General features: G+C 40.4%; 1 protein-coding gene across 2 annotated transcripts in view; it reads right to left on the bottom strand.

The window, feature by feature from the left end:
• ripk2 (receptor-interacting serine-threonine kinase 2) overlaps positions 1 to 16,185 on the bottom strand; it is a 54,762-nt gene that overhangs the window by 22,760 nt on the left and 15,817 nt on the right. For both annotated transcript variants that reach the window (XM_048528487.2, XM_048528488.2), the window contains 4 exons: positions 10,477 to 10,630; positions 8,989 to 9,144; positions 5,989 to 6,146; positions 1,508 to 1,557 (listed from right to left, as the gene is read on the bottom strand). In XM_048528487.2, coding sequence (XP_048384444.1) covers positions 1,508 to 1,557; positions 5,989 to 6,146; positions 8,989 to 9,144; positions 10,477 to 10,630 — 518 coding nt within the window. The remainder of the gene's footprint in view (positions 1 to 1,507; positions 1,558 to 5,988; positions 6,147 to 8,988; positions 9,145 to 10,476; positions 10,631 to 16,185) is intronic.

The raw sequence follows: 16,185 nt of genomic DNA, 5'->3' as shown, positions 1-16,185 counted from the left end.
TGGCTTAACACCTCATCTGAAAGACAACACTTCCTTCAATACTTTGCTGAAATGTTGGCCGAGACTATACACTCAAGTCTCCAGCAGCAGGGGACAACCTTTCAGCATCACCCTAGTCAAAACACACCGAATCTATGTTTAAAATGAGATTATGTCGCATTCTCCCAAAATTCAGAGCACAGAAAAAGCATATTCCATCTCTCCTTTTAGGTCAACTGTCTTATATCCAGAAGGAGATGAGTGAATCTTTGTTGCACCTCCTTGAAGATAAGTATATCTTTCCTTATGTATAGAGGCTAAAGCTGCACATTGTAATTCAGGTGAGGACACACCAAAGTCTTATATAACTGTCGCAAGACTTCTCTACTTTTGCATTCCAATCCCTAGTAATAAAAGTTCAACAATTGTCTTGTTATAACAAGGTGTAGAGCTGGATGAACGCAGCAGGCCAAGCAGCATCAGAGGAGCAGGAAAGCTGACGTTTCAGGCCTAGACCCTTCTTCAGAAATTTCTGAAGGGTCTCGACCTGAAATGTCAGCTTTCTCAATCCTCCGATGCTGTTTGACCTGCTGTGTTCATCCAGTTCTACACCATGTTATCTTAGATTCTCCAGCATCGGCAGTTCCTACTATCTCTGCAACAATTGTCTTGTTAATTGCTTTCGATTCCTTTATATTAATTGTGTTCTGTATAAATGGATATTCAATCTTATTGCATAACAATTTACAAATTTATAAACTTTTTCATCATTTACCAAAATATTCTGTTTCTAGTGTATCAAAGCGAATGACCTCACATCTCCTTACACAATATTCTATCTCATTTTCTTATTCATTCACTCATGTAACACATCTATAACACTTTCCAAATTGCAAACTCACATTATTTTCACATCTTTTGTTATAACAGCAAACTTGGACACATTTTATTTCATCCCTTCCTCAAAGTCATTAACAGATTGTAAATTATTTACTCTCTGCACTGATACTAGCAGCCTGATAATAGCCTGAAACCTGAAGGTAACTGGCTTGTTGCTACTGTGTTTACTGACCTTTAAATCAATCCTCTATCTATGCAAACAAAGAACTCTGACCCATGGGCATTTATCCTGTGCAATTGCTTTTCTATGGAACATTACTGAATGCCAAACAATAATTTAAAAATACTCCTTCCTCCTTAAACTGTTAATAACTTCCTCAAAAAAAAACTGGCATATACCTCTGGAGTCAATAGGATTGAACCTGGGTTTCCAGTATCAGATGTAAGGATACTACCTTTGTGCCACAACAGCCATCTTAGTTTCTGCTCCCATTCCTTACTGATGTGCTCCAGCTTTCTCTAAATTACTGATTTCAGGCTGACGGGCCTATGGTTCCAATTGTTTTCCCTTTCCTCCTGATAATTAAACACGCTGATTCCTAGAAATTGGTGGATTCAAATGTATCAAGTACAGTTTTAGAGCATAAAGTCAGCAGAAGGCCTGAAATGAAAACTGAATGGAACAAACCTTCAAATGGCTGTTTTCTTGAAAGGACTTCCCACATTATTATTGAATAGCTACAAAAGGGAACAAAGCATATTTAAGCACAGGCTTTACAAACCAACAGTACAAATATTATCTCCTTTTGTTACTTGTGTAATAATCTCTCTGCATGTGCTCTTCCTGAAGCAATTTAATATGCAGAATTACAGCAAAATATTTAAAAAAAAATAAATTTCTTCAGTAACACTGTGATGGTAAAACGTTTAAAAAGTTCAGCACATTTGAAATGCTTAAAACGCATATTTCCAGTTTCAAAAGTCAAGGTCAGTTACAAAAATAGAACTTGAATATTGCTCAAAAAGAGGCATGTTGCAAAAGCTTTTCATCCTGTACTTATCTAGCAATTTTTGTGATGACTGCAAGACAACACATTTCAGCAAAACCTCCCTCTCTTCAGCAATATCCAAAATTTAAAGTGATCAGTTTTGTTACGGGCTTGATAAGAATTGAGCTGATGTGGCTATGAGGACTTGCTAGGTAGTCTTGGGCAGCTATCAGACTTTACCCATCCCTACTACATTTTAGCCTTGTTTGAAAAGAGATTGAGGAGGTTGGGTTGGGAGGCTGCATTATATCTGGATGAGCTCAACAGGACCAAGGGGCTCTTCTCTTGCTCCTTCTCACGGAATGTGTGATCACAAAAATGCAAATAAGAAGAGGGAAGCCTGGTCAAACTTAAATCACAAGGCATAGCGTTTTCTTCTGTTGCTTCCTGTTCCACTGACGGAAGATACTACATGTAGGGAATGTTAACCGGTAAATGGGAAGGGATCAATTGCAGCTGGACAGTAACCTGATGACAGGCTCCAAGAGAAGGATTCCTGTGCTTTCCACTTTCCACATCAAGCAGATGTTCACCTGCATATCTGCCAATGTGGTACACTGCATCCGTTGTACCCGTTATGGCCTCCTCTACATCGGGGAAACCAAGTGGAGGCTTGGGGACCGCTTTGCAGAACACTTCCACTCAGTTCGCAATAAACAACTGCACCTCCCCAGTTGCGAACCATTTCAACTCTCCCTCCCATTCCACAGACGACATGTCCATCCTGGGCCTCTTGCAGTGCCACAATGATGCCACCCGAAGGTTGCAGGAACAGCACCTCATATTCCGCTTGGGAACCCTGCAGCCCAATGGTATCAATGTGGATTTCCACAAGCTTCAAAATCTCACTTCTCTCCACTGCATTCCAAAACAAGCCCAGTTCGTCCTCGCCTCCCTAACCTGTTCTTCCTCTCACCTATACCCTCCTCCCACCTCAAGCCGCACCTCCATTTCCTACCTACTAATCTCATCCCGCCCCCTTGTCCGTCCTCCCTGGACTGACCTATCCCCTCCCTATCTCCCCACCCACACTCACCTCTACTGGCTCCATCCCCACCCCTTCAACTTGTCTGTCTCCTCTCCACCTATCTTCTCCTCTATCTATCTATCTTCGATCCACCTCCCCCTCTCTCCCTATTTATTTCAGAACCCTCTCCCCCTCCCCCTTTTCTGTTGAAGGGACTAGGCCTGAAACGTCAGCTTTTGTGCTCCTAAGATGCTGCTTGGCCTGCTGTGTTCATCCAGCTCCACACTTTGTTATCTCAGATTCTCCATCATCTGCAGTTGCCATTATTCCTGTGCCCCTCCTGGCCCATAAGCATGTTGACAAAGCACTCACTGACTGGATCGGCCTGCTTCAACTTTCTTTTTAGCTGCTGCGGTTCCTAAGCCTTGGGGATCCTAGCCCGTAGCCACTAATTTCAAATGGCTTCTAAAATTAAAGGAACAGAGCCTCATTAAAATTAGGATATTTCCAGACTTGTCTGGCCAGAACAGGTTACTCAAGACCCCTCCAAACTTGCCGTGGTTGAACATGATGCAAGTGCATTTGTAAGAGGTCAGAATTGGTTTTGTACATTCATTGAATTAACACAACACTGGAAGGCAGTGGCATCATGGTAATTTCACTCAGTCAGTAATCGAGAGCCCCAGACTAATCTTCGGAGCCCATCAGTTCAAACTCCCCAATGGCAGATCATTGACAAATTCAGTAAGTGTCTGGAAATAAATTGCTGGCCTAATGGTGACCATGTAACAACTGTTGATTGTTGTAGACGCCTTTCTAGTTCACTCATGTCCTGGATAGGATGTCAGACCATAGCCCTGTGGCTGCCTCTCAACTGCCCACTGAGCAATTAGAGAGGGGATCCTATGAATGGCATTTTTAAAAATCCCCTCTATTGTGTTAAAAGGTCTTAGGATGCATCATTACATTGATTCAGAGTAAGCTTTTAGCTAAATGGTTGCATTCCTATCGCTTAGCGATAAAATACACTATTTGAACCCTTCTCCCGATTATTCCTAGTGACCAGTGATCTGAACTCTGAATCTCAGTTCTAGGCAACATCTTTTGGGATCCTCCTGACTGACAGCTGTGATTGGCCATTTCTTATCATATATGTCACAGCAGCCCATAAAGTCCCAAAGTGTAAAACCACCATCATTCTACTGCTGGTATAAAAAAAGTTATGATCGTGGAAAATGTGTTCACGTCATTGCAAATACACTTCCCTATTCAAAAACACCACTTTATACTTTTGAAGATTTGACTATTGCCTAATTTACAGATTCATAGTTACACATTTTTACTTCAACTGGAAGCACAGCTGCAGCTACAAGAAGTCGGAAAGTCTCAACACAAGCAATGCTGTTGAAACGGTAAACAATTTAAAAGTCATTTCTGAAAGCATAACTTTGGCTACGTACGTCTCAGCTTGTCAAGCAGAGCAAACTACTGGACCTCTTCCAAAATGTACCAAACTGCAAACACTAATGAGGAACCTAAAATCATAATGGCATTAAATGATGCCAATTTCACTAACCGTCTCCAACTGGGGAATTGTACCTTACTGTGGGATTTAGATCTGACATGACTCAGAAATTAAGTTTTTTTTTCCTACTTTCTGTTTCACCTGTCCCAGGAGGTTGCACGGCCATATGGGGATGGAAGGAAACACTTTTCATGTCAGGATGTGAGTCTCAATTGAATGGTTCATTTTTTTCCTACCCTTATTTCTAGGCTCATATGTGTATGTGTTCGAGATGGTTAGAATCTAGAAAACAGTCAGACAGACAGAAAAAGAATCCAAGGGAGATTTAAACCATAAGTTAAGAAGGAACTGGATAAACACTTAAGAAGTAAATCATTGCAGAGCCTTGTGAATTAGGGGGTCTGCTGTGTTGAGCTGTGATGCTTTTTAGAGGGCTAACATGGACACAGAATCTCAGAACTCTTACAGAACAGAAGGTTTAAATCTCCCTTGGATTCTTTTTCTGTCTGTCTGACTGTTTTCTAGATTCTAACCATCTCGAACACATACACATATGAGCCTAGAAATAAGGGTTGGAAAAAAATGAACCATTCAATGGAGACTCACATCCTGACATGAAAAGTGCTTCCTTCCACCCCCACATGGCCGTGCAACCTCCTGGGACATTCAGTCCATCATGGCAATACATGTCTTCCAAATTAAAAATTCACATAGCGTTGTTTCCTGACCACAGGTTGAATGCCTTCTCTATGCTGTAACTATACTGGAATGATGTTTCCTTTGACACATGAACACAGTACACCCTTTAGGAAAGGTCAGTTGGTCTGTGAGAGGAGGGGGTTCTAAGACGCATTTGGGCTGCTGACTGGAAATGATTGGGCTCCTTTGTGACTGAACACAGCTGGTGATTCCCACAAAACTAGTGTGGGAAGAGATTAAGCTTGAAGTTGCCTGAGGGGTGTACATCTTCATCTCTTGGTCCACAGGGAGTACAGAGAGAGAAAGAGAGGAAAAAAAAAGGCATTTTGAAGATTTACTCTGACCTCTCGCCACTGTAGTTTGATCAGCAAGTAGTGAACAATGCGGACCTCCTAATGTCTTGACATTAATATTACAGTCTGGTGCTGAAGAAGTCAATAATCCAGGGCTTTTGCATTAGAATATTCTGCATGGTTTACCAAGAACTTAATCAATTGCATGAATCTTGCTTGTAGTATGTTGGTGGCAAGATTCAATACAAAATTTTAAAGCAAATTTTCCTCGCTGTCCAGGATTGAGCAGTGGAGTGACGATTAACTCTTAGGCAAACCCATGCAAATTACGACAAACATAAAAGATCAGAAGGAATTAATACAATCTTACTTGCCTCCAATTGTAAACCATCTGCTAGCAAATTCTTTCCAAGAAAATAAATGCTTCAAGTCAGAATATGGTGGTGTTAAAATATTAATTAGATAGTACATTAAAATTTACCTAATATTAGGGGGCTTTGAACTAGGAGAAGAGAAACGGAACCGCACGCCAAATTTTCAAACGTTTCAGTCGTATACAGGTAATAATAATGAGTAAATCATTCAAAACAAATATTTTAATCAGTTTCTAAGTGTTAAGAAACCATCTAACCATACCTGTACATGTCATGTTTTACATCTGCACGCTTTGCTTTGTTAGGCTCATACTGCTCTGGGGCCATGTAGATAACAGTTCCTCCTGCTGTGGGAGATTTAAGGCCTGAAGATTTACTCAGAGTTAAACGCCGCCATTTTGACATCCCAAAGTCTGCAATCTAAACAAAGAATAAAAATCCATCTCTGAATTCAGCTAACCAAGCATGCTGCCATTTTTATCACCAAATCAAATAATCATTCATTGTTTAAATGGACGAAAATCACAAGGTGAACTTGTGATATGACTTAAGAGCATAGGGATATCAGATCATGTAAAGATTGTAAAAAGGGATATGAAGAAAATGAAAAAGTCATTTCATTGATTTTTTTTAAGTCCAGTCATTAATGGGACATTGGTATTGCTGATAAGGCCAGCATTCAGTATATAATCTTAATTGTCCTTGAGAATATGAGCTAGTTTCTTGAATGACTGCAGTCCATGTGCTAAAGATTCCCTCAGTTGTTACAGGTAGTTCTTGAATTATTGTCCAATAATGACAAAGGAACAATGATACATTTCTAAATAAAAAACAGTGAGTGACTTAGGAGGGAAAGTTTGGAGTTAGTGGTTCCAATGCAGCTGAAATGTTTGTCCTGCTAGGAGTGAGGCTGTGATTTGCAAGATGTTGTGGCAGATGTTTTAGCAAGGTGCTGTGTGAAACCTAGTAGATAATACACCCTTCAAGCAAGTTATATCAGTAGTACATTGTGTGAATTTTGAAGGTGAAGTGCTAATCAACCGGTCTATTTGATAGTGCTGAGTTTCTGGGCCCATTTTGGAGGTGCATTCATTCAGGCAAACAGACAGCAGTGCCTCACCTACCTGGCTTGTGCCTTGCAGATGGTGGACTGGTCTTGGTAAGTTATTCACTTTAGGGTTCCATGGCTTGGGCTTATGTTTTTAATGACAGTGTTTATGAAGCTGGTCCACTTCAGTTTCTGCTCAATGGTGATCCCCCAGGAAGCTGTAGTTGGGGTTTTAATGTTGGCAATGACATTGAATATTGTGCAGTACAACTCCAGCTAATGAAGCAGCTCCGTCTGTTTCCCCAAGGACCACAAACTTACTGGAGTTCTTACATGGTCAAATGGGTAGCCATTTCATTTTAAGTCCAGAATTTTCAAACTCAAAAGAAGTAGAGAAGGACTGATTTGAGTTAACAACCAAGCTAGATGCTAGTGAGAGTTTTTTTTCCCCCTATTCAAAAAGGGAACAGAATAGATGGAGTACCTGGAGATATTAAAGAACTGGGAGTCACCAAGGTAGGCCTTGCTGGTGAAAGCTGGATCTAGAAAACTTGGGCTAGGTGGAGTAATCCACACAAATAGTCCTCTCCTCACTCACAAAAGAATTGTCTTGCCATCCAACTTGAATGGAAAATGGGGCCTTTTGATTGAGGTATTGGTAAGGTCCTTAGTGGACAACTTACTGCATTGTTCCAAATTTCATGTCATGGCCTATGTTGCTCCGGGGGGGGATGGTGTGAGAAATTTCTACCTATTATGTTATTTAATTAAAACTGGTTAAATGTTCAACTTTAATTGATCACAAGAAATACAATCAGGCAGAAACAAGAATAATTTGACAAATGAGGCCATAATATTAAAAAAAAACTTAAAGTATAATCTCATCTTCTGAAGAAGAATTTTCTAGGGTCTAGGCCCAAAACGTCAGTCTTCCTGCTCCTCTGATGCTGCTTGGTCTGCTGTGTTCATCCAGCTCTACACCTCGTTATCTTAGATTCTCCAGCATCTGCAGTTCCTACTATCTCATCTCATCTTTGCTGACCTTTAACTGAAATTGCTCATGTTTGCAAACACCCATTGCACCATCATGTTATGGCCCATTACAGTGATGTTGGGAAATCGCTGAATCATTGTTTTCAATGAGATCAAAGATAGCATTTCAGCTGAATTTTCACAATGGACGCAGGAAACGGGAAAATGCTTTGTTTAAAGGTTTTTGCAAAGATTTGTAGCTCCGGTCATTGGTGATGTTGTTGACTTGCCCATTGAGCTGATGTGTTTTCGTTCAGATGTTTTGTTGCCGTGCAAGGTAACATCAATGAGGCCTCCGATGAAGCGGACGTGGTTGTTCTACTCTGCTTGGAATTTATACTGTCCGTATGGATTCCAAGCGGAGTACAACATCGCATCATCGAGCCCTCACTGATGGCGTTGCCTAGCATGGCAATGAAACATCTGAATGAAAACACGCCAGCTCGGTGAGCAAGTCAGCGACCTCAAAATGTTTTGTTTTCAGGTCAGGAACCCATCTCTGAGAAACGGCTTTAAGTCGTGAGTCTCATGGAGCCTAGCTCTTAGTTGATATGGCGATAAATTCCACAACCAGTTAGAGCTTGCTGGGGTACAAACAGAACCAGGAGAGAGAAAGTGTAGGACTGATTTACCTTGCCCACAGCAACCACTACTAAGGCTGTTTGTTGTTCCCTTCAAAGTCCCACTAACTAGCTCTTAATGAGCATGAGAGTTGGCCTTAATTGGAAGGCACAAAGAATCACTGTTCCAGCCTCCCCCAAACTGGTGTGAGGAACAACATCTCTCCGCTGACACCACACTGATAATGATGAACCCTGCTGCCAACAGTGGACAGGTGGGTTATGTGTGGTCATTCTTCAACAGTACCCTTCAGGAAAAAGCAACATATGGCAGGATTTGTGATTTTAGTCAAGCAGCCCAATAGGATAGGGCAGGATGGCGCATGGTGATAAGATTGGTTAGTTCAGTGACACTGAACCAGATGGTGCATTCTGCGATCCAGAAACAAACAATCCAAAAGAGATACATGAGGCAAGGTAAAATACCACCAGAATTGGTAAGAATGGACAATCTAATATTTAAAGATTATTAAAATACTCTTCTTATTTAGCGAGGACATCACAATGAAGTTTTTATTATTACTGCACAGTACTCAATTTTGATTGAATAGCAATTTCTTACCTTTACATGAAATTCACCATCCAACAGAATATTTTGTGCCTTCAGATCATGATGCAGTAATGGTGGGTTCATGTTGTGAAGGAAATTCACTCCCAGTGCAATTTCATACAATATGCGAAGTCTCAGTGACCAAGGAAGTGTTGGATATGTATCTTTCTGCATCACGAAATGTACAAGTCTGCATTAGAACAGAACTAATCTGCAAAGCTAACTTATTATGCACTTGATTGTACATAATCCAACACCAAGTAGTTCAAACAGGGAAGCTGTTAACAGTTAGTCCACCCACAAAGCATCCAGGTCATTAAAATGTTCGATTGTAAACATACAGTTGAAGGATTTTTTGATATTGACTAACATAGGCATGTATTCCACCTCCAAAGTTCACTGATGGTACACAAGACTTTTTCCAAGTATTTTTCAAGCTTGTGGGATTGAATGGCTGACTACGGCTCCTTGTTTGTAGCTTTCATCCACGCATTTGTCAATAAGGGCTGTTGTGCAATTTGCTCCCAAAAGTCCAGCCGATTCTTGGAAGGAGGAGTACAGATATACATTTCCTCTTCAAGCGCATCCAGTGTACACTTGAACACTCACCATAATAAAGTGAAACCTGTGGCAAGGAGGAGGAGGATACTCAATCCTGTACTCAGCAACTTTATTGCGGAGTCTGTTGTAACATCTGTACTCTCACTGCTCTCATATGAGTTAAATTGGAGTGCTCCATCAAAATACAAATTTTGGTAGCATCTGATTTTTTTTTTGTTACTGTTGAAAAAAATGTAGTCCATCTGGAAGAACAGAGTTTTGGACCCACTCAAGAGATTAGACTTATTATTCAATGGAATTTTGAAATAGGGTAAAGGCAGATAATTTTCCTCTCCAGACTATCTAACAAACTGTTGAATTAACTTGATCATTCATTTAGTTAACAGCATGTATAAACCCAGTCACAAGATTAAATAAATTGGATCTAAAACATTCAATGGTCAAGATTTAAACTCACTTCTGATTAAGCAGATTAAATGCCACGTTTCTCATAAATTAGCCAATTATGTTGGACACAATTACTAGGTTTGCATACTTCCTAATTTGCTTGAATGCATTTTAAAAGTTTTAAATTGATTGTAAAGTGCTTCCTGAGGTAATGGAGGAAGTTACTGCGCAAACCTTATAAAATTATTTCTTTTTGAGGTTTACTACAATAAAATTTATGAACAGTGTGCAGTACAATGATGGCAAAAGTAAAAGCAGAAAATGTTGGAGATACTCAGCAGGTCTGGCAGTATCTGTAGAAAGAGAAACAAATTTAATATTTCAAGCCTGGCATCATACTAGACTCAAAACTTTAATTCTGTTTCTCTATCCACAGATGCTGTTGGACCTGCTGAGTTTCTCTTGCGTTCTCTGTGCTTGTTTCAGATTTCCAGCATTCATCATAATTTGCCTTTAACAAAGATAGCAACATCTATAAATCAATCACAATACCTGATAAAGCAGTTGGTCCAAAGACCCATTGCTCATGTATTCCGTGACAATCCCCATAAATTCAGGTTCATTGCAAATACCATAAATTTGGATTATGTGGGAAAATCTGGCTCTGTGCAAAACCTCTGCTTCCTTCAACAGACTGTTCCTTTCCCTTTGGGAACAAAAATGAAAGAAAAAATATTGAATATGATTCACATGAAGCATTTTTGGCACTTTTAAGAGAGTGACGACCTAGAGGGCTACTTTTTTTCCAAAACAGTGAGATTTTTAAAAAATTAAATAATCAGGTTTATAGCATTTATAACTTTTCCACTCTTAGTACCACCTTGTGATTAGAGCATGCTTTGTAAATCTGTGGACAAGATACCAGAAGCAGCACCGGGAAGGTATCACTACACAACTGTCTGCACTATTAAGGGTAATCACATTGAGTAGATTGACTTGCAAAAAATCTTGCAAGTGTTTCAATATTTCAATTTGGAGTATAAATGGTTCTACAGAATATGCTTTCAACAAATACAAGCTTTTGAGGAATATCAAAATAATTCTACCAAACTAGGTTGAAGCTGTTTGGTAATGTATGAAAATTTATTTAGCACGTTACCATCATCCTCCAAGTCAGAAAGTACTGGTTCAAGCAACATTCTGAGCAGGTAATCTAGTATCGCAGCTTTCAAAGGATCATAAGATGACCTCAGAGAATAGATTTTAATGTGACTTGATCACATACAGTCTATCATTATATTATAATAATTGCAGTAGACTAACAGGGGCAGGATGCCATTTCGTACTGATATTTATACACATAAACTATTTCACACTTTGCAACTCATAACCGTGAATGTGAATAAAAAATCTTGCATGCATTAATTAATGGTCAATACATAAATAGCAATCAGCCAAACAATTGACCAAATCGTGCATATTAAGTTGTAATTAATCACATAATTTCTTATAATTAAGACTGATTTTAAGGATTGAGTTTACAAATAGCAATTTGCTGCAGTAAGATCCATCTTTTGTATGATTATCATACAGATATTATGCAGCAAACTCAGAAACACCTCTGCTATCTCAAAAGACCAGGACAGACAACAGACAATTGTACAAAGTTAGATTTTTAAAAAATGGCACTGCAGAAAACACATTGTTCCTTTAAATACCTGTGGGCACTATCCACACGAACTACCCAACAAATAAACTGACCAAGAATGGTCCTGCAGAGGGGTCACTGGATCCGAAATGTTAACTCTGATTTCTCTCCACAGATGCTGCCAGACTGGCTGAGATTTTCCAGCAATTTCTGCTTTTCTTTCTGATTTCCAGCATCTGCAGTTCTTTCATTTTTCTTTAAATAAATTGACCAGTTCTGACATTGCTCAAACATGGTCAGAGATGGTGCTAACTTAGGGCTCCAAGTGATATCTTTGCTAGCCAATCACATACTGGATGCTCCGAAAGCAGAATTTGACAAAATTGCTATCCAAGGTCCTTGAGGAAGTTCTGCAACTTTGAATTGACCTGATCACCTGACTGAAGTTGGGACAGTCTGTCTGGTATCACGTTTATTTATCCTTTGTTTAAAAAAAACTCTAATTGTCTTTGCTTTATGCTTTTGTTTTTGCCTTTGCCTTGTCTGAATTTTTACAATTGGATGAAAGGACTGAATGTAAATCTTTTGATTCAACTTGTTGAGGTGCACTGAAATACATTTAAGGTGGGTCTTCAACCCTAACCTTCTGGTCTAGAGGCAAGGACAGTACCACTGTGCTGCAAGAACCCTCAGACACTGAATGTATGTGTCGTTATTGTAATAAGGTCAGCCAGTTGACCGCACAGAACATGAGTTGGCTGATTGGAGATGTTAATCTGGTCAGGAGTAAACAGGAAGCTCAGAGATTCTGTTCACCCTGTGGAAACTATGTATAAATAAAGGGTGACTTGGTGACAGGAAACCATGCTCTGTGGAGTTATTTCACTAGGTTTAATAACTTTGCTGATGGCACAAATGTAGGTAGGAAAGTAAGTTATGAAATGGGCAGAACGAGATTGCAAACTGCCATAGACAGGTTAAGTCAGGGGCAAAAATTTGGCAGATAAACTATAATATGGGGAAATGTGAACTTATCTACTTTGATATAAAAATAGAAAAGCAATAAATTATTTAAAGAGAGAGCGATCAATACTTTTTCTTTACTTTTTCATGGATGTATGCATTGCTGGCAAGCACAGCACTCATCACCTCAACTGCTTTGAACTGAATGCTTTGATGGACCATTTCAGAGTCAACCACATTACTGAAGATCTGAAGACACATAGGCCAAACCAGATTAGGGTGACATTTCTTTCACTACAGGATTTTAGGGAGCTTGATGGGCTCTCATGACAAATCGGTGATCGTTGTCATGGTAACAAGCACTGAGACAAATTTAATATTCCGATGTCAATTATCTGAATTTAAATCTCACCAGCCTCTGTGGTGGGATTTGAACCAGTTTTCAGAGTGACAGCCTGGGCCTCTAGATTAATAATAATAGTGATATTATTATTACACCATAGTCTCTCCACAAGATGTGAAGAATGTAAGAATGCAGACATAGCAACTGATTAGGAAGGCCAATGGAATGTTGGTGTTTAATACAATGAAAATGGAAAATATCAGTGGTGATGATGTTTTGCTACTGTTGTAGAGGGCATTGGTGAGACCATATCTGGAGGACTGTGTACAGTTATAACCTCCTTATTTAAGAATGAACAAGAACTGCATCTGACATATTTCAGAGAACATTCACTCAACTGATTCCTCGGGTGTGGTTGTTACTTTATGAAGGATGGTTGGGCAAGTTTGGTCGATATTCAGAGTTCAGTGGCCTTATTTGAAAACAGCAACCACTCTTGTGGTTAAGCCTCCTCAGGACTTACTGAAAGGATGTGTCCACATTTCGAGACATGGGAACTAGGAATTATGGATTAAGAATAAGAGTCTCCGATTTAAGATTAGATGTGAGGAGAATTCTGTTTTGCTCTCAGAAGTGTAATGTCTCCCTGGGATATCATATTGGAAACCAGGCCTCATTATTCCTCAAGTCTCCACAAAAGTTAAAAGAACTTAAGAAGTACAAAGAATTCCCAATTTTCCTGACTGTCAGACCCAGGTTGGCAGAGACCTTGGACTAGGTTTCTATACCTAAGAATGACTATTTGTAAGCAATTAGAGTCTAGTTGCAGTAAACAATTAATAACAATTGACATGTAACTTGACTTATTAAAATCCCCTTAAACCCCTTACAAACTCCCCATTATAATGTCAGTGTTCTCTGAATACTTTCACCAATTGGCTGGAGACAAAGTGGCTATTCACACTTCTAGCTGGGTCTCTGACTTATTAATTGAAAGTCACAGCTTCTGGTAATTACTGAAGGAAACTCAAAAATCGACAGCTCCTGGGCTAGTGGATCTGAGGGCTTCTCATTATATTATTCACAGCCCCAAGCTGTTTAATCACCAGACAACCAATCACATTGTTGTTGGCAGGCAGATGTTCTTTGCCACCGCTAGCTGGTCACTAGTCCACAGCCCAATCAGCTACTTGTCGCCAGTGAAAGCTCCATTTGTAGACACCCTTGGCTCCAGCTTGTCATCTCCCACTACTGCTTGAAACTGTGTAAAGAGTGCTTACAATGAGTATCAAGTTACTTGTGCTAAACAAACTGCAGTAACCATTGGTTTTAAAACAATTTTCATTTCAGTCCAGAGTCAAAAATACGGTAAAACAAAAGTACAGTCTTTACAAAAGAGTTGACAGGCTGGAACACTCATCCCAGAGATCAGTGGAGTGGGGATAATTGAATATTTTTAAGGAAGATTCTTGACAAACAAGAGACTCAAAGGGTACAAGAGTGTAGCCAGGAGAATCGGCCAAGTCCACAGTCAGATCAGCTACGATTTTAAGCTATAGGCAGGTACTTGCCCCACAGATTAACTAGCTTACTCTTCTTCTCAAGCCATATTTGTACAAACATACATTTCATCAATTTGTATTGGGTTACTTTACAGTCTGACAATTGAACAATTAACAAAAACAGAAATTGTTGGAGAAAATTCAGCAAGTCTGGCTGTATCTGTGGAGACAGAACAAAGTTAATGATTCGGGCCCAATGAACCTTCTTCAGAACTGGTAGTTGCTTGGAAAAGGTTGGTATTGATGCAGATGGTGTGGAGATAGGGGAGGGTTGGGGTCGAATGAATAAACGATAAGTGGAGACAGAGCCCAAAAAGAGAGAGGACACAGTCAAAAGAAGTGAATAAAGTTGAGCCTAGGAGAATGAAGAGTTGCAAATGGGGATGATTTGTAGCTGACAATGGGCTCTGTGTGGTAGCAGTCCACATGATGACAAGGCCTGTTGTGTCAGAGTAGGGGAAAGGAATTGGGAAAGTTGCTCAAGCCCTAAAATTATTGAGCCCAATATTGAATCCTGAAGGCTGCAATGTTCCCTAAGCAAAAAGTAAGCTGCTGTTCTTTCAAATTGCACTGAGCTTCTCTGTAGCAAGCCTGAGAAAAAGAGATGTTGACCAGGCAACATCTGCACTGTGTATTGAAGTGGCAGGCAACTGGAAGTTCAGGCTCTTTGCAGACAGAATGTAGGTGTTCAGCAAAGTGCAGCCAGTGTGTACTTTGTTTCCCTAATGTAGAGGAGACCACATTGTGAGCAGCAAATACTGTTGTTTAGATTGAGTGAAGTGCCGGTAAATCGCAGCCTCACCTGGAAGGGGTCTTTGGGGTTGTGGATTGTGAGAAGGCAGGAAGTTAGGGCCAGGTGTTACACCTTCTGGGATTGCAGAGGGAGGTGCCATGGGGGTACGGAGATGTGTTGGGAGTGGAGCAGGATGTCCCAGACAGAACAATCCACAGCAAAGCCTGCTTCTACTGCCTTCCCAAAATCTACAAACAGTATTGCCTGGGCAGACCCATTGTTTCTGCCTGTTCTTGCCCCACAGAATTCATCTCTTCTGACCTCAGCTCCTCTAGTCCCTCCCCATGTAAATACATGATTCCTCTGTGCTTTATGTAAGTTCCAGAATTTCTAGTTTGCAGACTCTGACCACCTCGTCTTTACCATGGATGGGCAATCCTGAGACCAGGGTGGTCTCAGCTCTCTGCTTCTTCCACGAACAAAAGCCTGGACTGTCCCCATTCACCACCACCATCCTCCGTCCGGCCCACTCCTCTCTCTGAACACGTTCTCCTTTAGTTCTTCTCACTTTCTTCAAGTCAAAGGGACGGCCATGGGTACCTGCACAGGCCCTAATTATCCCTGCCTTTTTTTGTGGGGTACTTGAAACATTTCTTGTTCCAATCATAATCCAGCCTCCAACCACAACTCCTTCTCTGGTATATCGAAGAGATCAGTGTGGCTTCCGTTTCTCATCCGGAATTGGAGTAGTTTATTGATTTCACTTCTAATTTCCACCCTGCTCTAACCTTCACCCTGGTCCACCTCTGACTCCACCCTTCCCTTCCTCGAAATCTCAGCTTCCATTTCTGGGCTTAGACTGGTCACCATTATCCACTACAAACCAACCAGCTCCCACTGATACCTTGACTATACGTTCTCATACCCTGCTTCCTGTAAAGGCTCTGTTCCATTGCCCCAGTCCTTCCATGTCCAAGACGTCTGTTGATGATGACACCAACTACAACAAGGG

Source organism: Stegostoma tigrinum, chromosome 5 (assembly GCF_030684315.1).
Source record: "Stegostoma tigrinum isolate sSteTig4 chromosome 5, sSteTig4.hap1, whole genome shotgun sequence".
Lineage (NCBI taxonomy): Eukaryota > Metazoa > Chordata > Chondrichthyes > Orectolobiformes > Stegostomatidae > Stegostoma > Stegostoma tigrinum.
This window is presented reverse-complemented; position numbering and strand designations above follow the sequence as displayed.